This window comes from Malania oleifera, chromosome 12, assembly GCF_029873635.1.
Source record: "Malania oleifera isolate guangnan ecotype guangnan chromosome 12, ASM2987363v1, whole genome shotgun sequence".
Lineage (NCBI taxonomy): Eukaryota > Viridiplantae > Streptophyta > Magnoliopsida > Santalales > Ximeniaceae > Malania > Malania oleifera.
Window position 1 is genome coordinate 61,957,289 of NC_080428.1, and position 26,338 is coordinate 61,983,626.

General features: G+C 35.4%; 1 protein-coding gene across 3 annotated transcripts; it reads left to right on the forward strand.

The window, feature by feature from the left end:
- Nucleotides 1-12,239: 12,239 nt before the first annotated feature.
- LOC131144153 (uncharacterized protein At2g27730, mitochondrial) lies at nucleotides 12,240-26,144 on the forward strand. 3 transcript variants are annotated; one of them, XM_058092591.1, is made up of 5 exons: nucleotides 12,291-12,421; nucleotides 13,364-13,421; nucleotides 14,345-14,481; nucleotides 24,319-24,357; nucleotides 25,446-26,144. In XM_058092591.1, the coding sequence occupies exons 3-5, from the start codon at nucleotides 14,380-14,382 to the stop codon at nucleotides 25,647-25,649; spliced, it is 345 nt and encodes a 114-aa protein (XP_057948574.1). In that variant the 5' UTR covers nucleotides 12,291-12,421; nucleotides 13,364-13,421; nucleotides 14,345-14,379; the 3' UTR covers nucleotides 25,650-26,144. The 3 variants fall into 3 exon arrangements, with proteins under 3 accessions (XP_057948573.1, XP_057948574.1, XP_057948575.1); XM_058092592.1 differs by having other exon boundaries at nucleotides 13,364-13,417; XM_058092590.1 differs by lacking the exon at nucleotides 13,364-13,421 and having other exon boundaries at nucleotides 12,240-12,421.
- The last annotated feature ends 194 nt before the right edge of the window (nucleotides 26,145-26,338 follow it).

The following is a 26,338-nucleotide window of genomic DNA, read 5'->3' on the forward strand; positions in this document are numbered from 1 at the left end:
AGAAGGGATTCGTCGACGGACCCATGGTCTTTGTCGACAAATGTCCCTATAGAACTCGTCAATGAAGTATACGTGTCTCGTCAATGAAAAGATGCCGAGAGTTAGGAGAATTTTATAGAATTTCAAGTTCGTAGATGAACTAGACTCCTCGTCAACGAAATGCCTTCATGGGTTCGTTGAAGAATCACTTGAACTCGTCAACGAACGCCGGCCTATAAATATGGAAACCCATATTTTTCAATGTATTTTCTCTCCCCTCTCGCTCTCTCTCTAAACCTACGATTTTCTCTCTCTCTCTCTCTCTCTCTCTCTCTCTCTCTCTGATTCCGGCTTTGTTATAACCCTAATTGACGATCAGGATCCGTCACGAAGTTCGTGGGGAGATTCTCTTCAACATAGCTGGAACAGATTTTCAATTTGGAGTTCTGGGGCACCATCCCAAAATCAGGGTAAGTGAAGTATTTTAGTGATTAATAGGCTACTTGAAGTATTCGAAACCTAGGAAGTGGAAAACGAAAATTGTTCTCGGAAATGAGTTGTTTAACTTGGGAAAAATGTGATTTTTAGGGTTTTGAATTTTGGACGCCGCGGGCTTAGGATTTGGGTGTTTATGAGCCTCTCAATAAGTTAGGTAAGGGAAATAAATTATAACAGTATTTTTTGAAATTAATGATTGAATGAATATGTAAAAAGGAAAATATGATATTTTTGCCTTCGAATATTATGATATGAATATTAGACGAAATTGTGTGGCATATGAGTAATATTGAAATGTGATGTTTTGTGATATGAAATATGATTATAAAAATGTTTTCTATAATGAATGGGGAAATATGAAAATATGTTATGTGTTATTAAGAAATGTGGAAATTTTCGGAATGAAATATATATATACACACACACACACACTATTATGAGAATGGAATGGGTATCGAAAAGATGACAAAGGAATAGAAAATGATGTGAATAGTGAAATGTGATATATACTATTGTGATGAGATATGAATACTCAAATGTGAGTATGAAAATGTGAATATTGTAATGTAAATGCTGCAATGTGAATGTTAATGTGAATACTGAAATGCGAATATGAGAATGTGAATATTGCAACGTGAATACTGTAATATGAATGTGATATATGATACTGGAATAGTGAATATAGAAATGTGGAAAATTGCAATGTGAATACTGCAATTATGAATACTGGAATGTGAATGATGAAATGTGGAATGATAACCCTAATGGACGATTGTTGATATTAAGCATGGTACCGTTGCTAGTGCTGATTACGTACAACCACACAGACTCATGGGGCGTGTGGCGTGATAGTCGAATGAACCAGTGAGAAGGGTAGTTTTGCCCCTAGGTCAGGACCAGGGTTTATGGCAGGCCATTCGTACTAAAGACGAGTCTATGGGTTGTTTATTTTGATCTAACCAGGTAGACCAACCGCAGTTAGATCCAGCCTTCGGGACGCACAACCTTGACCATGGGAGGAAGCATGACGTGGAGAATATCCTCAGGGCAGTCATGAGTTACAGACGTGGATGTACTAGTTACCGAGGACACTCACGTGCTAGATGATGAAATAAAATTGAAAGTAAAAAGAAAGAGTGTGAGTTTAATAACATAAATAATTAGGGCGAAGTAAAACTCTCCACCTGAGGGCTTACTGAGTGAGGTGAGTGCCCTGATAAGTATCAGTTATAGTCGAACTCAAGTTAATCAAGTAAGGTTACAAATGATATCAGAGCAAAGGGGAGCTACATGTATGGGTGTGTAATTTCCCCTATCCTCGTGAACTTCCGCTGATAAACATGGGTTGCATGTGAATGAGATTGAAAAGGAGAATTAAAGCTTTTAAAAGCTTGTGTTGTATATCTATATGATTATAAATGTGTAATTGGTATATTTTTCTCAGAAGGTATTATCACTGAAATGAATATATGTTATGATATAATGAAACTCATACTGTCACACATTATATATAATTTATTCTGTCTTACTGAGATGTGTCTCACCCAAATATCTAAATATTTTAGGGAACCGTGACAGGCTTGGAGATAAAGCTCCGAGATAGAGGGGAACTGATACCTTGATTAGACAGGGTGAGTGTTTTTTAGCTAGGGATGTATGTTTCCCCTAGAGTTTGATTGATTTTTGGGAGTATGTTGGATTTGTATATATGTATGGATGTTTAGTACTCTGGGTATTTGTATTCTGAATGGTTTATAAATGTTGACTTCCACTATTAGGCTTGTTTGCATGACAGTTTACCCGGTATCCCACTTCGGGTCGAGTATGTTGATACAGTATCAGAGATTCTGACATAACCGATGTAATGGTTGATTATATGTGAATAGGTTTTATTTATATTGGAAAGAAAAAAAATGGTATGAAAAGTTGGGGCGTCACACCTCATGCTTGGTATCAAGAACCATGAACTTGACTTCTTCAATTGGGATTTCAACAGTTCAAATCTGACTCCTCTTTATTTATCTACAATTGTGATGGAGTTACACTCTATTTTCTAGTATTTGTGGATGATCTCTTATTCACTGCGATTAATTTTGTTGCTATCTCTAAAGTTGTTCAGCAATTTGGTCATCGTTTTTCTTTAAAGGACCTTGGTTAGCCCCTTAAATTATTTTCTTGGTGTCGATGTGATTTAAGTCAAACATGGGCTATTCCTATCCCAACAAAAATATATTTGGGATCTTCTTCCTCACACCAAGATGGATGGTGCCAAGGTCGTGATAACTCCACTTTCCACAAATGATCTTCTTTAGCTTCATAATGGATCTTCTCCTTCTGATTCGACCAAGTACCACCGAGTTATAGGAGCTCTCCAATATCTCTCTTTTACTTGGCCTGACATTGCCTTCCCGATCAATAATTTGCCTCAATTCATGCATAAATAGTCTCGGGTTCATTAGATTGCTGCCAAACATGTTATGGGTTACTTGAAAGGCACTCTTTGTCATGGCATTATTCTTAAGCGCACTGGGAATCTCACTCTTCAAGGTTTCTCTAAGGCAAATTGGGCAGGTGAAAGGGATCGATACCAGATCCTCCACCCTTACCTATCTTATTTTTCTAGGTGATTGTCATATTTCCTGGAGCACATGAAAACAGTGTGTTGTGGCTCATTCCTCGACTGAGGCGGAATATCGTGCTCTTGCTTCAGCCACCTCCAAGATTGTTTGGATTTGCTCATTGTTTCATGAACTCAGTATTCTGATACCTAAGCCTCTACATTTGTTTTGTGATAATATTGGTACTACTCAGTTAAGTCTTTATCCTGTAATGCATTTAAGGATGAAACATATTGCTATTGATCTTCATTTTGTTCATGATTTGATCACCAAAGGATTGCTGCAAGTATCTCATGTTAGCACACACGACCAGCTTGCAGATCTTCTAACTAAAGCTCTATCACGTCAGAAATTTCAAACTTTGTGCACCAAGATCAGCTTATCTAATGGCACGCCTATTTTGAGGGGGTGTATAAAGGAAATCATGTAGTTGTACCAGATTTCTTGAAAGTTGTCGATGGTTATTGCATAGCCCATCGACCGTTACATCACCGTTTTCAAACAAAAACATTTCTAGAAGAAAATCGTCGACGACTTGCTGAAACTATCAACGATTTTGTTCGTTGCTGATACCGCCAATGATCTCCTCATTTGAATATTGGTTGATATCCGATAACATGAGATTCTCTTGTTCTATTATTTGAATATTTGTTGATATGTGATAGCCTATGATCTTCTTGTTATGTTATTTGAATCTTTTTGAATTTATAACTACTATACTTTGTACAATTCCTATATATAGGACATCTACATATCAATGAATTTATTCTTAAAATTCTATACTAAGCAATTGATCAAAGCGTCTATTTGCCAATTATTTTTATAGGAGGATCCGCATTGAAGGAGGAGTTGCTAGGTTTTGATGGATCAATCCATTACAACTTAGGACGTCATCATGTGGAAATCAAGCTTGGACTTGAGTGCATAAGGAGAGGCAGCCTATTAAGTGCTTGCAAGGTTAGAGGTAATGGGTGGTAGCACCACGAGTTTGTGTCATGGCATGCAAGGGATGTGGTGGTGGAAAATATAAAAGAGAAATATGTGAATAATAGCATGAACAAAATAATTTTATGGTCATTATTAACAAACTAGCTGCAGGTGCGCACGATGCGCATGCTCTACGACTTTTTAGATATTTTTGTTTATAAGATGATATTTATAAGTTTCAAACTCTTCATGTGAAATTGGATGGTAATGGTAATATATGATTTTTGTGATTAATGGATAAATAAATTGGATAATATTCATATGTTCTAAAATATTTACATATAAAAACAGTCATTTGAAAAGAAAAAAAAAACATGTACCTACTATTGTTCATTAAGAGGTAATAGTTAAAATATATTTAATATTTACATATAATATAAACAAATAAAATTTCAAGACTTGGTTTTAACAACTATACAACGCATATATGAACATCTTTCAATCTTCTACTAATTGTCTCCCATTAACTTTCGCAATGTTCTTATTAAAAAATACACAAAAAATTAATATTAATATGTGAATATAAATTTGTGTTGTGTAATGTAGAGAAGAAAACAACACCTCGTAATTATGCTGTACGGTTTGTCAATCATTTTCTCTTTGACTCTCGTTTGTAATTTGAAGAATGTGACATAAGAAAGCATAGTAGAATAAGAGATGTAGTTAGGCATATTAAACTGTAAAAGGATACCTCTGATGTAGATATCTCCATTTTTGTATGCTTTGTTCAACTGCCGATTGTAATCTTGCAAACACATTTTCTTTAAATAATTAGAATATAAAAAACAGAATGTGATCATCTATGAGTATTATACCTTTGAGATGACTCATTTGAAGTTGCATTTCGTTGACATAGTAGAACTCGTTTAACCATATTCCAGAGTTGTGTTTAATCTACTCTAACATTGGAATTTTATCCAAAACTATAGATTTAAAATTGCTTTACCTGGTGTTGTCGTAAACATAAGTAACATACTATATGAATTGTTTTGAAGTCATTATTGAAGTAATTTGAGATTTTTTTTTAACTTGTTTTGTTTGCATTGTTTATCGGGATATGGTAAGATCATTTAACCAAATATCTCTCTTGCATGGAAAGTTCAAATAAACTCATGATGAAATAAATTTAAAAAGATAAGAATGAACAAGTGTAAAATGTGAATATAAATTAAGCAAGTAAAAAGTTCTAGGTAATTACATGATTGGGTTTTGATTATCTTTATTTCTTTACGTATCTTCAAAATATGTGACACACTAGTAATGTGTTGTATGAATTGATAAGATTTCGAGAAAAAAAATTAATTCTAAAAAAATAATGGAAACTTTGTAATATATACAATTGTTTAACCAAGTTACCCTCAAAATTATGACTTCCTATAATATAACAAATATAGCACCATGTTAATTAATAAACATGACAGAGTTTGATTATAGATAATACTTTTTTGTTTTTAATTATTCTTTTCACTTTGAACATCGTCTAACATTTTATGTTTTTGTTCCTTACTGGACATCTCAATAGTTAAAGTTTGAAGTTTTTGTATTGACTGTCTTACATTAAAAATTTAGAATCTTGAAAGAGAATAGGAATAAATTAGACACAGAATTAAAGATGTGTGACATACCTCATTGTGTAGCACAAATCATTGTGGGCCTCCACTATGGAACAAAAATAAACAAATAAATACTCTTAAGTTCTTACGCACATTTAAAAGTTTAAATTTTATTTTATTTTTTTGTTAAAAAATTTAAAAGTTGCATCACTTGCAATCAGGTATGTCACAACTAGCTAGTCAAAGTTTTATTCAATAGTTGGGTAAATCCTCATGCCACGCACCAAAAGCACAATGTTGTGTACAAATATTTTTAATTTTCATATAGTAAATTTACTTAACAAAAATATATATTTGAACTTAGTAAGGTAAGCAAAAATTATAAAATGATATGTATTCGATTACCATTTTCAATAATGCAAAATTCTTAATTAAATCCATTGTCAAGGTCTATTTATTTGTTCACATTTATTGATCCCTAGTTATTAAAGGAGTATCTATTTTAATGTTTAGTCATGCATGTATATAAGCGATTGTGGTCGAGCGGAGATAGTAATGATCTACATGAGACGAAAAGAAAAGTGGGGAAAATGAGAGAGAGAGAGAGAGAGAGATGGAAAAATAAATGAATGAAAATGATAAGAGAATAGGGAGGAAGAGATGTAAGATCATGCGAGAAAGAGATAATGAGTGTGAATGTCAAACTAATAAACATAACTTGTTGAAAAATGAATGTGCCATGTGCTAAGGTAGAAGGATATGCCTATGCTTAAGATTTAAATATCTATTATTAGATATTAGATTAGATTAGAGCCACAACTCTGTCTCCTATCTTGCTCAAGCTAGTTAGCTAAATCTTACTTTGATCTTAAGTGCATAGGCAACCATATATATTTTATTTGAGTTCTCAATTTGCATGTGGTCTGTATATTTGAGTTCTTAATATACATCTTTTGCGTGTCATGCCCCTTGCTAATGCTTAATTGAATTAAATGATTTGAGGAATAACCTCCTAACTAAAGAGGCTACGAGATAAAGGGGCAAATCAAAGAACAAGTAGGAAAGGGGGTCTCAAGAGATTCAATTCTAACTTTTGTAGATAGGAGGAAGATGTGCATTGAGCTCCTCAATGAGAGAGGGGCTTCACCCCCCCTTCAATCTAGACTTGTTGAAAAGTCATGCCTATATGTTGACATAGGTGTTGTTTCACAAATTGAACACCTTACATCGTGTGAGGATTGTGTAATACTAGTTGTGGCATACAAGCTTTAACTAGTCATTTGAAAGCTAACTACAAATATGTCACAAGAACACATTCCTAAGTACCAAATACAAAGTACACAATAGACAACAAGCATGAAGTATATAATTTATTTCGTTATACCTTCATACACAATACATTTTCTAGTAAGCAAGCAACTAGCCTCGAACACAAATACAATGCTAGTGAAGTTTACAATATTATTAATAAACATTCTCCTATAAAGCTTTTGATGCTACTTGCTTGCTTTCGCTCTAACATAGGTAGACATATGTCGTGCCCCGAACCTGATAGGGTTTAAGGTGCGATTTTCCATAAATGTTATATAATTGACGCAATAAATATAAAGTAGCGAAAGTAATTGAAACCTTGAGTCCTTTATATCAGAGTACTAAACAATTGTATTACAGGAATATCTCCAATGACAACATCTACATTTTGTGAAATATGAAAACATATTTAACTGACACTATACAAACATTTATTCTAAACTGCACTCTCCAATCTTGCCCAGATGCTTGCTATGCCTGATGCCCAGTACATCCTACATAGTTATCCGTAAGGTGGAATAATAATTGGGGTGAAACAACATTTACTAAGTGGAAAAGATTATTATCAGTGTGTAGTTAAGATGAGCTTTACGGTATCAAAATTTATTTAATAATTAATATTTAATATTGTAACTGTTAAAACCCATATTTGAACAATTGTAACACATTTATAAATTATTTACATCCAAATAGATATATATATATATATATACTTTCCTTTATACTTTTCCTGTAAATCATCACTTAGGCCTTCTAAACTAGACCTTGTTCACATATATATGCATACTTTCCTTTAGGTTTTTCTTTCAAATTATCATTTAGGCCTACTAAATGACCATATTCACATAAATATATAAATATGTATAAAAAAAAAAACTCCTTTTGGCCTATTAACTGTAAGTCATGTTTACTCCGATGACTGGGTTGTGCGGTCCGAAGATTGGACTTAGCAGGCTCACCGATCAAACTAAATCAAACTATAACATCATCTACAAGTGATATTTTCTCTATTAAGTCCTGGTCCGGAATCAAGTATGCACTCAGGAGAAATCTAACACTTTGAAAAATTACTTTGTAAACAGTGTGGGTGTATTATATAAACTGTAATCTGTAAGCAACAGTACTGAGCATTTGTAATCTCTGAGTCATCAGGGTTCTTAAAACATACCATTATAATTTATGTAATAAAATAGTATCATAAAAATACCATCATTTTATAAAACGTGTAATAAAATAGCATTTATAAAAATCCCATCATTATGAAACATGTAATAAATATAGTATCATAAAAATCTCATCATTGTTCATTTATTTAATATGTACTAAAATAAGCTCATGTCACATGATTTGTGTGTTAATAATTATTTATTTTTGTTGGAATTGGTATGAACCCAAGAGGGGGTGAATTAGGTTTTAAATTTTTTTAGCAAATTTATACATTTGCCGATTCACTACAGTTCATATCTCATTCATAATACAAACGTGTATGTAAATTAATAAAGTGATAAATATAGACATACACGTAGAACATATCTCATTTCAAATAGAGGTGTGCATGCAAATAATTATAACTAAAAATAAAAGTAGACACATGCAGAAATTTAAGTGTAGAAATATAAATGAGATAGAGAGTGAGTGACATAAGATTTGTTATCGAGGTTCGGTCAAACTAGCCTACGTCCCTACCTTGGGCATACCCCCCAAGGATTACACTAACCCTACTCACTTAAACGGGTAGAGCATAAGTCATTACAACCTCCCTTTACGGGGCGAGGTAAACCTCATCTCAATTACAAGAATGAGCTCAATTTGTCTCCCTTACGGGGTGGATACTCCCTAGTTCAACTTTTCTAGTTGAACTGAACCGGTCTTACTTACGGGGTTCAGACTCTCCAGTTTAATTTTGGCCTGAACCCAACCGGTCTCACTTACGAGACTGAGACTCCCCAATTCAATTTGTGGGCTGAACCCAATCGGTCTATTAAAAACCCTTTTTGTACATAATACAATGCTTCTAAATACACGTAGAAATGTACACATTAAGCTCTAAAATGCACACTCCAATGATATAAAATGATGTTCAATGGAGTAAGGGTGTTTTTCAAAATAAATATTTTCAATTTTTGAATAATGATGTGTATGAAAAGGTATTTCAAATATTTGAACCCTAATGAAATATTTCTCCAAAAACTATTTTCCAATAAAAATTAGGAGAACCTAGGGTTTGCTTTCAAAGGCATCTTGCAAACAATGATATTTGATGTGAGGTAAAATATCAAGAACCTCAAAGATCAAAGTGTTATAAAAATTTTCTCCAACAAAGATTTGCAATAAAGGATGTGTGGAGAAGTTAGGATTTGTGCTCACAATAATCACAATTTAAAAACAAATGCCAAACAAAAAATAAATACTCTCTTTCAAAAGATTTTCCAAAGAGTAATGAAGAGAGTTGGAGAGTAAAAAATTTAACCCCAAAATGATTTTTAAAATGAAAAGTAAGTGAGAGAACTTTGATTAAGTGAAAAATTTAAGAGAAAATAATTGTGAATAAAAGTTGCTAATCTAAGTTATGAAAGGGGTATATATAGAGTTTGAGAAATTTTTGACCATTAGGGACACACTAGGTATTATTAAAAAGTTTAATTAAATTTTAAACTCGTTTTAGCATTTAAAAATACCGCAACTTGAGAGGTTAGGTTGACCATAGACAAGGTTCGGTCGACCATATTAATAAGTTCGGTCGATCGTGGCAATTTTGAACTACAGAAATGGTCGACCATCTCAGTGCGATTCTGAACCCCTTCATAGGTTCGGTCGACCATGGCTAAGGTTCGGTTGACCACTCATATGGTTCGGTCGACTATGGCCAATTTGAACTACACAACCAGTCGGTCGAACAGTTGAAGAGTTAGACATGTTTCAATTCGGTCAACCAAGGACGATACGTTCATTTTAGAACGGTCGACCGTGAGAAGTCAACTTGTTGACTTTTGACTGGTTTGGTCGACCAAGGCTTTTACACTGCTTGGGGTTCGGTCGACCGAAACTTAGTCAACTTTTTTACTTTTAGCTAACTAGTTGTTCGGACGACCAAGCTAGTTATTACTAGTTTGGTTTGGTCGACCGGAACTTAGTCTTTTTAGCCTACAAGTGTTTGGTTGACCCAGCTGGTTATTACCAGAAAGGTTCGGTTGAATGGGGCTATTTAAGAGCATGATTTTGACCCTAAGTTATTTTTAAACCTTTTATATGATTTTAGTCTTTTAGGAAAATATTTTTCTTAAAAATGTTAAGTGCCCTAAAGTCATTTGGTTCCCTATGGTTAAACTACAGTCATCTGAGCATTCAAATCATATCATACAAGATATATGCATTATTACAGACCAAATATGAAAACTAAATGTATTTACAATTACAATTAAATAAGTCTTCTTCTTTGCTCTTCTGACATCATGAAATGCGCTTGAGTGTATAGTTTTTACATCATTAAAGGTTTCCATTGCCAGTCATTTTATGTGTGTGTTGAATTATAACCTACTCAATCACTAAATACATATATAAGTAACTTGTGTTTTGTCAAAATCAAAATAGGGATCGAACTCAAAAAGTCAACAATTTTTAATAGAAAATTAAAATACTGTAAATTACCCGAGTGGATTAAAATATTTCTTTTAAAACAATAAACTCAATTATATTTAATAAAAAAAATCGATATAATTAAATTCACGTACTTTAATTAAGCCAGGTATATTTAATAAAATCTAATATAATTCAATCCTTATACTTTAATTTAACTTAGGTATATTTAATAAAAACTAATATAATCCAATCTTCGTACTTTAATTTAAGTAAGGTATATTTAATAAAAGTTAATATAATATAATCCACATACTTTAATTTAATTCGGGTATATTTAATGAAAATTGATATAATCTAATCTCCGTACTTTAATTTAAATCAGGTATATTAAATATAACTGATATAATTCAATTCTCGTGCTTTAATTTAAATTGGGTATATTAAATAAAAAGAATGACATAATCCAACTCACTTACGCTTACTTAACCGTGTGAAATGATCACAATGACTTTTTAACTCTTAAAATGAGATTGAAAAGAGTGGAGAAGTGAGAATTTTAAGTGTATAAAAATTATCCTTCTACCACTAATTTTTTCACTTACTTTTCTTTCAATTCCTCTTTCAAATTTTCTATGAAAAATGAATTGAAAACTCTCCTATTTATAGAGAATGAAGGAGTAAATTTATAATTTTGTGAGGAAATTACTCAAGAATTAAAAAAAGAAGAAGAAGGAAACTTATAGGTCAAGAAAAGGGTTGTATGTGTGCCTGTATGGATGATTCAATTTGAATTTGTTAATCCAATTTTGATAAGGATGCATCCTTATACATATTATTATATTATTATATTATATATATTTATATTATTATTATTATTATTATTATTATTATTATTATTATTGCAACATATGTGAGGAATCATACTTCACTTGTTTTACTCTCAACTCAAAATATAAACTCCACACCGTTATTTGCATGATGAATGTTGTAAAATGGATGAACACAAGACAAATGAATATGAAACCCTAGTGAGCTTAGGTTGTCATAAAGGGTCATGTTGCAATTAACTTATCATTGAGCGTGGCCCATGACTACTAGCTCAATATTCAAAGGTGCTCTCTCTGTCCCATTGATACAAATTGCAAATTATAATAGGACTATTTTGATATTATTAGGACAACACGATATAAATATTTATTCTACATCTAAAATAAGCTATCGTCCAATTTGGATGTGTAACATTCAAAGATGTGCCATCCCGAATTCAAAATGCGACATTGGTAAAGTCGTTGAAAAGATTATCATTTTTTTTTTACCTTCATGGGCATGGCGCGGTGAAAAGACATCAGCACATAAGAAATATCGGAGGTTCAATTACAGGTAGATATACTCACGAAACTAGAGGTACCTGTGGATGGTGAGAATTTACTTTGTGAACCAACAGAAATCGTGAATGGTGAGAGTTCACTTTGTGAGCCAGCGAAGATCGTGAATGGTAATGGAGATGCGTCTCGGAGGTTGGGTTGACTGAACGTTCAACTAATGCACGGAAGCTGTGTCTGCATTTCAGACTTTACCTGATCAGCCAGATCTAGGGGGAGGATGCTGATTCGTAAGTTTGGTGCCGCACCAGGGGTTCAAAGGGCTTGTTAGTAGCTGGAGTTAATATGTGATAAAAAAAAAAAAAAAAACAGATTATCATTTTTTTGAAAGAAAAAAAATTACGAGTAGGTGATAAATGGGTCACAATCCATTTTGGTGAATCAGTCCCTTTCTTAAATCTGACGGTGAGTAGCTTCTCTACCTGGGGTATCCTCTAGAAGAAAGAACCATTATAAACCTCCATAACCACGCTTTCATCTCTTCCCGAGGGCGAGCAGCCATTGACCCATTCCGGTAAGCTTGTCTTCTCAATAGCTGCTGTGCCATTCCTATTCTAGGGTTCATCACTTACAAGCTATTAAGATTTTGTTTTTCGTAGCTGTTGGTATTTTGTGTTGTCGATTTCATTCCCTTTCTAGCTGGTCACTTGCTGTAGTTATAATCCGTGGTGTTATTTAAAATATTTATACTATTTTAATTTAAACCAGGCTCCAGTTTTACTCGTTTGCTTCTTCATTTTCTGGTTTAAATCGGCAATATATGGATACGGTGGATTGCATTTCATTTTTATCTCTATCTACACGCACACATTAAACCTCCCATTCAGAATCAGGCTTCTTCTCTAGGATGATTATGAGCTCTGCAAATCATTTTAGCAATGTCGCTATAGTTGCGTCTAATTTGCGACGTAGCAGATTACATTCTTCTTCATCTTTTATTTGGAAGTCTTGGAAGGTTGAAATCCCCGGTGTATTTTTTATTTTTTAAAAATTCTTTTTGACCATATTATAGGAGAATAGGGTTTCACTAACTGCTGAGAGATGGAAAGGCTTTTGCAATCCATTTTGCTTTTCCTTCATGTTTTTAGTATAAAAAATAAAAAATGTAAAGCAAAAGTGGACCGCGAGGAAACTCATCCTTACATGTTTCGGGTCCTTAGAGCTCTAAGTGTAGGATTATGTAAATTAGCAGTGTGCAATTTGGGATTGACCCGTAATCAGTGCCCATTTGCCCTTTGAGTTTTTCCTGTTGCTGGCTATAGCAGCAAACGTGGAACAAGAGGAAACTCATCCGTACATGTCAAAAAGGGTTTTTATAAGCATCCCCATCTTCCATTGCTGCTGATTTGAAATTTAGAAATCATGCTGCAAGTTTCTTGGTCATCCATTGCATCAAACTTATATCGGATTGATGGATTTAATGCTTGTATCTCATATATTATGATGCTGTCCATAGGAGGGAAATTGATAAGTTGGGCAACCTGTGATTTGGTCAGTGTTTGATTAAGAGGTTGGTATGTAAATTCTTCTTCTTCTTCTTCTTCTTCTTCTTGTTTATATCTTGTTTTCTTGCCAATTATTGGCTTCCAAAAGGATTCAAACTAATCATCATCAAAATTGCCTTTTTTCAGTTGCATTTCCCCCCATTTCTAGATTTTATTTTTGAGATTTTCTTGCACCTGCACACATTTTTGGGTTTCCAAACAACCACATGAGCCTAAGATTGTCTTGTATTTTGTTGCATTTTTTTACTTCTGTGCCATTTTCTTGCATTTTTCTGTATTTTTTGAATTTCATGTGCAATCAAATGAGCTTGCAATTGTTCAAAGAGTTAAAATGGTAAAAGAACTCACATATCAAAATGTTTACACAGTTCAATTACAAGGTTCAAAACTTAATTTAGTATTCATTACTTAACCCTTAATTTTGTCAAACACCCCACAGAGCGTGTCAGTGTAGATATTTTAGTGCAAGCAAGGCCACTGGCCATGTTTGACAAAAGAGAATCAGAATTAATAAAAGGGAGGTTGGAAAACCTTCCAACTTAGAATAGTGATGATGTGAAACTCTGTCCAAAAAAAGTGATGTGTTGAAAACCAAAAAAATGATGTATTTTGAATGAGGGCTCTGCATGATATTTTGAAGTGCCATGGGATTTTGGAGGGTGGATTTGGGGGTGCCGCTTGGTTTCTTGGATCATAATTGATTTCAATTTTTTACTTCAAATTTTATCCTTTGACATCCATACTAGTAAGTTAACTACCTTCGTTGTCGGGCAACACTAAGGGTTGTGCAAATCTGTTTCCTTAGAAATCCCTTTCCTATCACCCCATTTGATTGCCCTCATTCCCATTTCCAATCACCAAATGTGGCAGAAGTGAATAAATTTTTCCTGAAAATTTGTCATCTATCTTATTTTTATTTTGATTTTTTATAGGGAAAATAGCAAAAGAAACCTAATAAATAAGGGCCATGGCCACGAGGACTGCTATGAGATATGTATCTCGAAGACTTTCAAGCAGTGGAAAAATTCTCAACGAGGAGGAAAAGGCTGCCGAAAATGTTTACATCAAGGTAACCCTCGAGTCCCCTTCTTCATTCATTCTCTTATGCTTTGTATTGTTCTAAAGAATGAAAATAAAGGACAATGAAAATTTTTTCTAGAGTGGATAGTTTTTTACCCTTGTTTTAAGCCTTCATTTTGCTCATTATTTTGGAGATTAAAGCAAGAGCTTATGGTTTTATTTTTGTGAATAATTTATGTTCTGCTTTTGCATTTTCTGCTTTATGCATTTGGTTTGTTTGATTAGGTGGCAATGAGATTTTTGATGCCCTGAAAACCAATTGCCCTTTGTCAGGTTATATGATCTTTCATCCTCTTCTGTTATATGTCCTCCTTTTTAACAAATTCTGCTGCTGCTGCTGCTTCTGCTGCTGCCAGTCAAAATTTCACATTATTCTTAAAATAAAAAATGCATAATGCATAAATCAAGTGATGGTTTCGATTCTATTCCATTCGATCCCACTCCATTCCTACATACCAAACATATAGAAATAGTTTAACCATATATTCCTTTGAAATAACTGATGCTGTGGACATTTGATAAACCTAGAAGAGATTGGACAAAAAAAATCTGCTTTGAAGACTCAAAAACTTTTAGTCAGATTAGCGTCTAATGAGTCCTAATTATATATAGTCCTCAAATAAAACCATAAAATCTCAGCTATACATTCATTTCAAAGGTCACATCACATGCTAGCCATGTGACTGCTTAAAGAATATGATTAAGCAGAGGACATGAAATCCTTAAAAGAATAATTAACTGCAGTAGCATGAAAACTCGACAGTAATGTGCACAGTAAAATGGTTGTATGGTCTTTTAGTTGACTCTAGCATTTTTTGCGTCAAACTTTACTTGGCTTTATGCTTGGACTTCTTACAATTTGCCTGGTCTAAGAATTCTGCTGCTACCATTCTGCGTCCACCCCCTTCGCTCGGGAAAAAACTCGCTTTCAGCTTTCTGGTTGGTTTAGGATGAATCACTTCTTTAAGATAGTGGGGATAAAAGTCAGCAACATCAAATGTCCTCAAAATCCTTGTGTCTTCTAGAAAGTCCATTACATAAGCATTGTCATCAATCTTCTTTAGGAGTTGATATGAACCGTACCTCTTTGGATTGAGTTTGTTGTATGCTCCAATCTTGACTCTATGCTTTTGAAGAAATACCATAAACATATCTCTCACCTTAAACATTTAGCTGTGGTGGTGCTCGTCAGCAGCTTGCTTGTTCTTAGGCATTGATACGTTAGTGTAGTTGAGGTTGCTGGTGTTGTCCTTAAGGTAGGTATAGGTGGAGTTTTGAGTTAGGAGGGACACTCTAGCATTTTTCAGTGAAAAACTCTGAGAGGTTAAATAGAAATACAACAAATATGACAAAGAACTCTCTAACATATGAGATATTATCAGTTACCCCAGGAGTTTGTACGCTTTTCTGACCATCTTGCTTTGCGATATTTGACTTCCTAGAAGAAGTTGAGTGCTAAGCAAGCTGTTTGGGTAGAGTTTCTTAATGAATATACCTAAAAAAGTGCTTCGATGTAGAGGATAAGGTAGCTGATGCTCTCTGTAGAGTCACAGTTTTTCTCCATGTCACGAGCGCTGAGGTCATTGGATTTTATCATTTGAAAAGGATGAATATTGTACTTGTCCTGATTTTGGATTCATTTTTCAGCCAGCATTAGAGGGTTTGTAAACTTTATCATCCATGAAGTTTACTTGTTTAAGGGCACTAGGTTATGCATTCCCTGCACTTCTATTTCAAGATTTCTTAGTTTGGGAGTTGTATGTGATGGATTAGCTGGTTATTTTGAAAGGGATAAAACCATTGCCTATGTTGAGAGGGATGCTGCTAAGGTAGTATCTTAGTGTCATACCTATTAGCCAAATCTAGGAGACAAAACACTAGACTTAATAGACCTCTTCCATTGACACACCATTCCTTGGAGATACTTGAGTAGGGATTATGTCCTTGGACTCCCTAACACAGCATGGGGACATGATTCGATATTCGTAGTAGTAGATAGATTTTCCAAAATGGTATATTTCATCTCCATCTAGCAAGACCTTTGGTGCTTATGTGGCTAAATCATTCGTTAAGGAGGTAGTGAAATTACATGATTTGCCAACTTCTAAATTGTCTAGTACAGGTGTCAAATTTTCTAGTTGCTTTTGGAAGATGCTTTGGAAAATGTGTGGGATTCACTTGATGTTTTATTCCTCTTGCCGCCCAAAACTAATGTTTAGATCATGGTTTAAAACTTGGACTAGTCATCAACCTTGGACTCCCTAACATAGCATGGGGACATGATTTGATATTCGTAGTAGTAGATAGGTTTTCCAAAATGGTATATTTCATCCCCATCTAGCAAGACCTTTGGTGCTTATGTGGCTAAATCATTCTTTAAGGAGGTAGTGAAATTTACATGATTTGCCGACTTCTAAATTGTCTAGTACAGGTGTCAAATTTTCTAGTTGCTTTTGGAAGATGCTTTGGAAAATGTGTGGGTTTCACTTGATGTTTTATTTCGCTTGCCACCCAAAATTGATATTTAGATCATGGTTTAAAACTTGGACCAGTCATCAACCTTGTGAAGTTACCGGGTAACTCAGACTGGCGACTTTAACAGTGGTCTGACACGTGATGTTGTTATTAAGGTAGGGATTGTAATCAGTAATGTTTAGTTCAATAAAAAATTGTTTAAGTTCTATATACATTTGTGCTTGTGTCTGTGTGTATATGATGGGGATTGGCAGACCTTACTCCTTTCCTTCGCCGACATGGTGACACGTGGACGGCTTCCAGATGTCCACTTTTGTTCATAACTGTTTTGCAGGAACCCATGGGATTAATGGAAAATCATACTTGAAGACTTTCGGTACGAGAAGATCCAAATAAAGTATTAAAGCAAGAAGACCCATGTGGGCCCCACACTGTCTTGTGGGCTCCACACGGTCTTGTGGGCCCCACACGGCTCCATTGGGCCCACACAGAATTGGGCCTCCCATTGACTTTTGTTTTATATTTAATTTGTAATCTTGCAAGACAACTTGCTTGCTTGCATGTGCATGTCTTAGTAAGTTGTGTGTGTTGTAAGTTGTGTAAGTATTTATTGTATCTAGTAAGTTGGAGTATTAGTAAGTTGTGTCATTAATGAGTCTTGTAAGTTGATTTGTTTATTTCCTTTGTCTCTCCCATGCTTGTATGGGAATCGTTAGTTGTTTAATGTCTTTGTCCCCCCATGCTAGCTAAGATTATTAATGCTTTGTCCCCCCATGCTAGCTATATATATCCCTTCATTGTAAGAACAAAAGCTAAGTTTTGAATATTGATATTGAAAGGAAATTCCTTTGTTGAAGCTTATTAGCTTTGTCCAATCCTTGTGATTGTGTAGTATGGGGCTACGTCATTCTCTCCGGAGATCAGGTGGTGAGAGACCACTAACCTATCCAACAACTCCATCTCCATATCCTCCCTCCCTCACTCTCATGGCCACCACCAAAGTTACATCCACACGGCCAGCACTTTCATATCACCACACGGACACCATCAATCCTTTGCATTGCTGCGTTCAAATGGTATCTTACAAGCTTGCAAAAAGGACTCTAGGTGTGATTGTGTGTTGAACAACGTCAAGCATCCATAGATTCTCGTGGTAACTTTAATTTTTGTTTGAACCCCTGTTATATCTTACAGCCCATGTAATTACTAAAACCTTAGTTTCAAATTCTGCACTTTCATATTTGATAAACCCTTTGCCTGAAATTTTGAAATTCCAAAACTTGAATAGCATATCTGAATCCCTAGACTCTCAATATTACTGCTTGTTAGTCTAAATCAATTGTGGAATACTATTTTGCTAAACATAGAACTTATTTCTTGAAATATTGAAATAACATCTTTACTGTAATTTCAACTTGTTTCCTTTGTGAAAGAACCAATTGAGACTTATTTTAGAACAACATCATACACCCTTTCAAAATCCCAAAACATGTGAAATGTCCTCTGGTTTATTGTGTTTATGTTCGGATAATTAAATTCTTAATTTAAAGTGTATTGAGTATATGTGCTTGTGAGGGTTGAATCGTAGGACTAAGCCACCCTTTCCCGTCCTACATCAGTATATGTATATCTTGTGTTATGTATATGTATTGTTTGTTCTCAAATATTAAAGGGAAAAAGACTTGGTCCAAGGGTAAGTCTTCTCCTTACATGCCTTGAGGAACAGACTTCAAGTTTCACTGGCTGTATGATGTAGAACAAGAAGCAGGGCTATGGATGGGCTCTGGAGAATTGGGGTAAGGAATTATTGGATTTCAGCCCAATAGATTTAAGAGTAGTTAATTAGGCTTGTGTATTTGGTGGTTTGTAACATATGGGTTTATTGGGGGTGATCTAATGGTAAGTCTTCTCCTCACATGCCTTGAGGAGCAGACCTCAAGTTTCACTGGCTGTATGATGTAGAACAAGAAGCAGGGCAATGGATGGGCTCTGGAGAATTCCATTGTAAGGAATTATCGGATTTCAGTCCAATAGATTTAAGAGTAGTTAATTAGGCTTACGTGTATGTGGTGGTTTGTAATATATGGGTTTATTGGGAGGTGAATTTGTAATTTTCTGTATCTTTAGAGGTTTACATGCAATTCTTGCAATTTAGGCTTGCTTATAAAATTTTAAGTAGGATGTGGAAGCCATGTGAGAGTTGGTTATTTTTGAATTTGAAATTGAAGTGAACGTGTTAGTCCTCTCAACACCCCCCCCCCCCCCAAATAAAAAAATCCCAGACACACGTGTCTTCTTCTTCTTCCCCTCTTCTCTCCCAATTTTCACCCCTGGGCAGAATAATTTCTGCTGTTCTGTACTAGAATTGATGTTCGATATTTCTCCTCTATTTCTCCCAAATTCTTTCTTTGTTGTAATTATTTGATGATGTTCTGCATTGTTCGGTATAAGAGCCACATCAATCCACCTCCTTTTCTTCAGTTTTTCTTCCAATACTTCAGCCTCATTCCATCTTTCTCCTCCTCCTCTGCATTTCCTTTGAACAAGCATGATCCTTTCTCTTCTAAAAATTCTATCACAAACTTTGATCACCACCACAAGTTCTCTCTCTTTCTCTTGATCAGTTCCCATCTATTTCACACCATTCACCAAACTCTTTTTTTTTTCTCTTGCAGCCAGGATTTTATTTTTAAAAACCCACTGCAACTGTTCACTGCCCTTATTTTCATAGTCCACTTTCTAAGTATGATTTCATAGCTCCACCACTACCATCAGAGACAGAAACTGCTGATTAGCCCCTCCCCAAAATTCCTTGCCAACCACAGGTGTGGCACCACACTCCAGCGGAAGAATCTTGGCCATTGCCTCTCTTAAACCCCTAACTCCCTGTCATGTAGTCACCATCCCCTGATCTACGTTCACCATAAATTTCATTGCATGGAAGCTGCTGCTGGCAGCTAACATGCCTCACATGCAGGGGACGCACACGGGAATTTTTTGCACAGTTTTCTAAGTGAATTTTTTAAATTTCTGCGTTGTTTCTTTCCAACAACTCCCAAACCAATCATTGAAATCTCCTTTCCCTTCAATTGTGGGCCATAACCAGAGCAACACTATTTTCAATTGTCAAAGTCTCACTTGTACTAGTTGCAGCACTGCAAGCTGCTGCTGCACATCTTCAAACATCGCAGATTCGTGACTTTTCCTATTCTTTCTGTGTGTACTATTGAAGTGCGAGAACTTCCCAAGTCCCTAATATGTGGGCTCAATTCGATCTTTAATGCTGTTGTCAGTGTCACCACCCCACCATCAGTCTTGCATCCCATCTGTCATCTCTCATTCACAATCCTTGTTGACAACCATGGTGACCATGGAATTTGAGTAAACAGAAAAATGTGCTTGAATTGAGGATCTGGAGATATATCCATGTCCTTGCTGAACGAAGAAATCTGGATCTATAATATTACGAGAAGGTAATTGCTAGCATTAACAATGAAATGACAGAAGCAAATGCCGTAGTTATGACACAGCAAACTTCTCTGACAGTTAGTGAATTAAGCAATCCACCCAATATTGTGGAAGCTCACAATGTGGTTGACCAAAAAGAGTTTATTGTTGAAGTAGAAAGGGAGAGATCCAAGGAGATGCTTACGGAGCCCATGTAAACCAAGGTTATTAGAATCGAGATTCTGAGTGGGATCATTGGATGGGTCTGCAGTTTCAAATCGTATAATTGGATTGAGAATCATAAGATTCTACTTTCAATGTAAATATTAAAATATTATATATGTAGAACTTTGTGACAAGTATTAAGACTAAAAACTTGGTTAGTAACTTAGTAAGTATAAGAAGTTAAACATAAAATAAAATGTTCAAAAATAAAAAGAAGAAAAAGAAGAAGAGCAAGAAAAGGAGAAGAAGAAGGAGAAAAACAGTGCTCACTGTTGAGAAGCAGATCTGTTTTGAAGCATACCCTCTGCTGGGCCTGCTGGCTTGGCTCTTTTCTTGGCTGCTGCTGATCAAACAAGAATTCTGTGTTGAAGAGGACTGAGTACTTGTTGAACACCAAAGAAGGAAGAGGACTGAGGACTCAACACTGGTTGTTGAAGACTAAAAAACTGTTGATCAAACAGCAAGACTGCTAGATGCTAGCTGCTGCTGATTGAACACCAGTCACTAGATGGAGGGTTCTATGGTTGTTGAACAGGAGAGAAATTCAGGTTCTGGATTGCTGAACTTCAATGAGGAGTAGAGGACTGATGTGCTAAACTCCGGGGAAGTCGGGTGCAGATTCTGCTGAATCTATTCATCGATGGGGGGCTGGGAGTTATTTAGGTGCTGAACTCTGGGGAAGTCAGGTGCAGATTTTTCTGAATCTATTCATCGATGGGGGGCTAGGAGCTATTTTGTCCCATATATTGAAGAATTTGGACCAAACATAAACCTTTTGGGGCCTTTGGGCGAATAAAAACATGTATTGGGTCATATTATTGAACCACAAAAAGGAAAAAAAAATCCCAATCCAGGTAACAAAGTCGGTTCTTTTTGATTCTACAATTCTGATTGTACAGATTCTTTTACGATTCTACCACGATTCTACTTGATTCCGATTTTATATGCAACTTGGATCATTTGGGTGAATCTGGATCATAGAATCGTACGATTCTACGATCCAGATCGCAATTTTAATAACCATGGTCAAAACCATAGCTGCACCATTTGTATTAGCAGCAGGATTTGATGGCATAAAAGACATTCCAAAATTGACATTTAAGCCAAAAGAACCGATAAAGGAACTTGAGTGGTGGAAATAGCAGAGATAAACCTTCCATGGAGGGCAGGTCCATTGGGTTCTCAGCTATGTGAATGAGATTGCATGTGGAAGTGATAATTCCTGATAGGTTTGTTTTCAGTGCCTCCACCCACTTGCATTCATATTTATTTTTGAAGCATATGGATTGCATCATTAATTCCAATGCAATTTTGGTTGGTCAGTTCTTCATCCTTCAATTATTTTGAATTCGAGGTCAGATATACCAATTGGGGGAGAATGATGCAATGGGCATCAAGGCTTGCAATGATTATTTTTGGCATTGGTAGGATTTTTGGTCAATCTTCTAGGTAATTATTTTTAAGATTTTCCTATTTTTGCAGCATTCTATAGTAGGATTATCTAGTAGGTTACTAGGGTCTTTATGATGTAGTGACTTTACATTATGTGTTGTTTTAATTTTTAGTGATTTGATATTAATTCCTAGAGATTGTTTACTTATTTAGAATTTGGAGAAGGTCTATACAAAGATTTGATGTGTATTCATGAGGGGCAGTTTGGCAGATTGAGCATTGAGTAGCAATTGAGTTTTGTCTCTTTGTTTTTTCACTCCCTTTTAATGTCCTATTCTTTTCTTTTATTTCCTGCATTCTTCCCTTGTTTGAATTCGTCCTGCGTCAACCCTTGGCTTGTATTTGGTACTGCACAGTTGTGGCATAGGACTGGCCAAAATGGAGGACCTTAGTCCATTTACACGGTATAAGCCTGGTTGGCCCCCTCCCACCAACCAGCAGTGGCTAAGCAATTAAAGGACAAAGTGCTTTTGTTTTTCTTTTTTTGTTATGTTATTCTTTTCATTGAGGGTATTTTGGTCCACCATAGCAGTCCAGTCATGTCGTGTAAATCTTAGACATGGAGACAACACACCCTTGCCCATTAATTTTTAAGCCTTTTTGCAGGTAGATTCATATTTTTTTCTTCCATTTTAATTGTAGAAAAAAATGTTGAATTCAGTCACATACCTAACATGAGAGTTGCACATGAAAAGAATTTTTTTTTTCCTTTTTTTTTTAGGGGGGGGGGGGGGGGGGGAGGAGGAGTTGGAATCGCTTCTTTTTTATTTTTTATTTTTTGATAGGTAGGAGTCTTTCGAGAGGCTGTATTATTTTAAGATCTGATGCTGGCTGATAGGAAAGGAAATTTGGCCTAGACATAGTAGACTGGTAAAATTAGGACTTCTTGAGTTATGAAATTTTCCGACCATTAATCACTTCATTACAACCAAATTCTTGTTGTATTTGTCACTTGGGCATTTTCTTCCCATGTGTGTGCTCATGTTCTAATTTTTTACTGATTAGTGATTTGTTTGAGAGGGGCATACTATGTTTGAAAACTATTTCTCAACTGGGTGTTGAGGTTTTATTCTTCACCCTAGATTGTGAAACAAATGTTAATGGGCATTGACAATGATGAACTCTTACTGACATTAGTTCCTTCGAAATGTTTTATCTATAGTTAGAAGAAAATCTGGGACAGCTAGCATACCTGCATCCGATGATATGGCATTCTTTTGCAGTCTTAAAGCAATCTGCATTATGAGCATTGGAAATTTGAAATAATGTTGAAAACTTTTATACTGTTTTTTTGACATCTGGAAATCCCTTTCCCTCCTCATAAGTCTTGCTTGTATGACCCCACATGCAACTCACCTGGCCCAACACTAGTTTATATCACCTTTGTGCTAAATGGTTTGATTATTCCAACTGAATCGTGTTTTCATATTTCAAAAGACTATCAAGAATAGTGTCATTGAATATTACTTTTTCCATTTAAGTTTCGTAATTGTTATTGAATAGTAGCTAATGTTTCATTTTTTTTTAAAAGCATGCAGTATGCAACTCTGATTGTTCAAAATGAATATCTACGTCTTACTTTCCTTTGTACTATTTACACTGGGCCTTCAGCCATGGTACAATCCAGCCAGAAATAATCAATTAAAAAAATTACTGTCATTCTTATTCTTGAGCCAACTGCATTTGTTGACATAAGATGCATTTCTTCACCCCTCGTCCCCCCCACTTTCCCCAAAAAAATAATAAAACAAAAAGAAAGCTAGTGGAATCCTGTGATTTTTTTTAATTTTTTTTTAATATATAAGAATCTTGCTTTAAAATAGATCTAATTTTTGACAAGCCTTTCTCCCCTACGAAAGGAAAGTTTTTCAAATGTAGCAAGTGCCATGGTCTCTTTTTTTTCAAAAGAATGGCGTGCCCTAATTCATTTGTAGGAGCTTAGGCTTTCACTATCCGGAGGGGTAGTAAAATTGAATGGGAGGAGAGTTGGGAGAACTAATTTGAAAGACATTTGGTGCAGTTCCAATGCCTGTAAAAGTAGACAGGGCTGACCATTTCACACCGTAGTAAATTGACATGGCAAAACTTTTAGAATTTAATTTGAGTGAATTTAAAATTTTTTGTAGTTAATTTTGAGCTGGATGTACTGTGCAATGCCTTTGCTTGTTTGTCATATTTGTTGTTGTTCTGTGTCGCTGTTGAAAATGATCTGGTTCTTTTACTGCAGAAAATTGAGCAAGAAAAGCTGGAGAAGCTTGCACGCAAGGTACTATCATACTAGATATTTATTTTAATTATTTTTTATAAGTAGAAGATTAATGTCCCATTAGAAGGCCTAAGCTTTTGAATTTGATGTTATTGTTACTGTGGCCTTTTTTATGTTTCTCAAATTGGATTATTTGATATTTGAAGAGGTATTATTTAACATATGGTGGGACTCTGATTAAATGAAGGGGTGGTTTCTGAACCATGTTTAAATCCCATAATTGATAGTGAGATCAAGTGGGAAAATTGCAGCATCTGAGAAGTGTATGCAAGAAATGAAAAATGCTTACCATACGTGATGTATTCATGTTCTGCAAAAGCATCTGTTCCCTTACTTTTGCAACGTGTGATTATGAAGCATGGTAATGAGCGTCATGTTTCCCAAGCTCACTTAAAATAAGCTATTGTAAACATGACCCTGTTCTGCTTCTCTCCTTGTATCTCATCCATTCAACCTCTCAAAATGTAATTGTTTTTTTGAGGTAAATGGGCTTACAAACCAAAAGTGTACACAAAAATGTATTGGCTGCTGTGTAAATTGCTTGTATAACTTGATGTTGTTCTGTCAAGCCTTTTGTTGAGTGGGTGCAACTTGCTTCAACTCTGAAAGTTAAAAAATACAAATACCCAGTGCACAAAGCTTTCTATGCCATTTGGTGGCTTTGGAGAGGGCATGGCATACGCGGCCTTATCTCCACAACTAGAGAAGCTATTTCTGTGACTTGAACCTATGAGTGTAACGCCCTTGCAATTGGGTCAAGGCTCACCCTCAAATAAATGTTACTGAATCTGAAATTTGATTCAATGTTTAGTTATCTGGAGTTATTTTTTCTGTAACAAATAAATGAATGTTATTGATCGTCTATATGATGAATTGTATTGTCTTATTTTCCAATTTGTTGATTTTTCAGTATTTTTTCAGCCGAGTTTGGTTGATGAACTAAGATCTATTCAGTCAACTTCTTTGCTTGGCTGTGAGCTCTTAATTTTTGAAGCGTAGTACCATGCAGCCTACTTTTCATTCTCTGCTTCTGTTGCTTTAGTTACATGTTACCCATTAGCTTTAGCTTCCTCGGGATAATGTTTCAGGGCCCAAAACCAGAAGAAAAGCTCGAAACAAGCTCAGGGAGTTCTACTCCTGACGTTAAACAGAGTAGCCCAACCTCAACATCTGGTGTATCAACTGACAAGTACCGAAACTACGCTGTTGTTGCTGGTGCAGTAACCATTCTTGGTGGTCTCGGATGGTATCTTAAAGCAACTGCAAAGAAGCCTGAAGAAGTTCAGGATTGATGTAGAAAGCATCACTTGGTTGCTTGCACATGTCTAGCTTCGTCACAGTATAAAAATAAATCAAACTCAAAACAAAATTCTGTTTTTTATTATTTTTCTTCTGGCAGCCCCAAAAAAAAATGTTAATCTGTGTTCGAGGATTTTGTGCTCCTAGCACCCCTTTCCTCCCTGTTTTGGTATGGCTTCACCTTCTGAACTGAGTAATGGTTTTCTAGGACAAAAGTACTCTGAATCCTTGCCCCTTTCTCCTCATGTTCCTCATCATAACTGCCTATTGAATCTTCTCTAATTTCCTTTCCTTCTCCTGCCTGATGATTGCCCTGATTGTCGAGGGATTATATCAGGTTGCTTATCCGAGACAGAGGATTGTGCAACGAGAAATCCTCGGGGCCACATCGACATTGTTGGATTGTGCAGATGCCCCTTTAGATTTCAAACAATTTGTATTGTATCCCATTTTACTTCAAAATGAAACTGTTCATGGTTGGATTGTTAGTTTACGTTTGCTAGCTGGAAGCTGACAGACCCTTGATCATCTGGGATAGTAAATTAAATGGCATCCTTCGAACACATCAACTGCTCTAGACCAAGTAGAAATTAACTTCAAGAAGCTGCAGCTCAGTTCATCTTAGCCGATCTTCATTCGTACCTACTGAAAAAGGGCTTTACTTCTGCTATGCTGTTGTAAT

Bases quoted from the DNA above. Each gene is read 5' to 3' on its own strand.
- LOC131144153 (XM_058092590.1), top strand. From the start codon at position 14,380: ATGGCCACGAGGACTGCTATGAGATATGTATCTCGAAGACTTTCAAGC. The intron at 14,482-24,318 runs GTAACCCTCGAG...CTTTTACTGCAG, and splicing joins CCGAAAATGTTTACATCAAG to AAAATTGAGCAAGAAAAGCT. The intron at 24,358-25,445 runs GTACTATCATAC...ATAATGTTTCAG, and splicing joins TGGAGAAGCTTGCACGCAAG to GGCCCAAAACCAGAAGAAAA.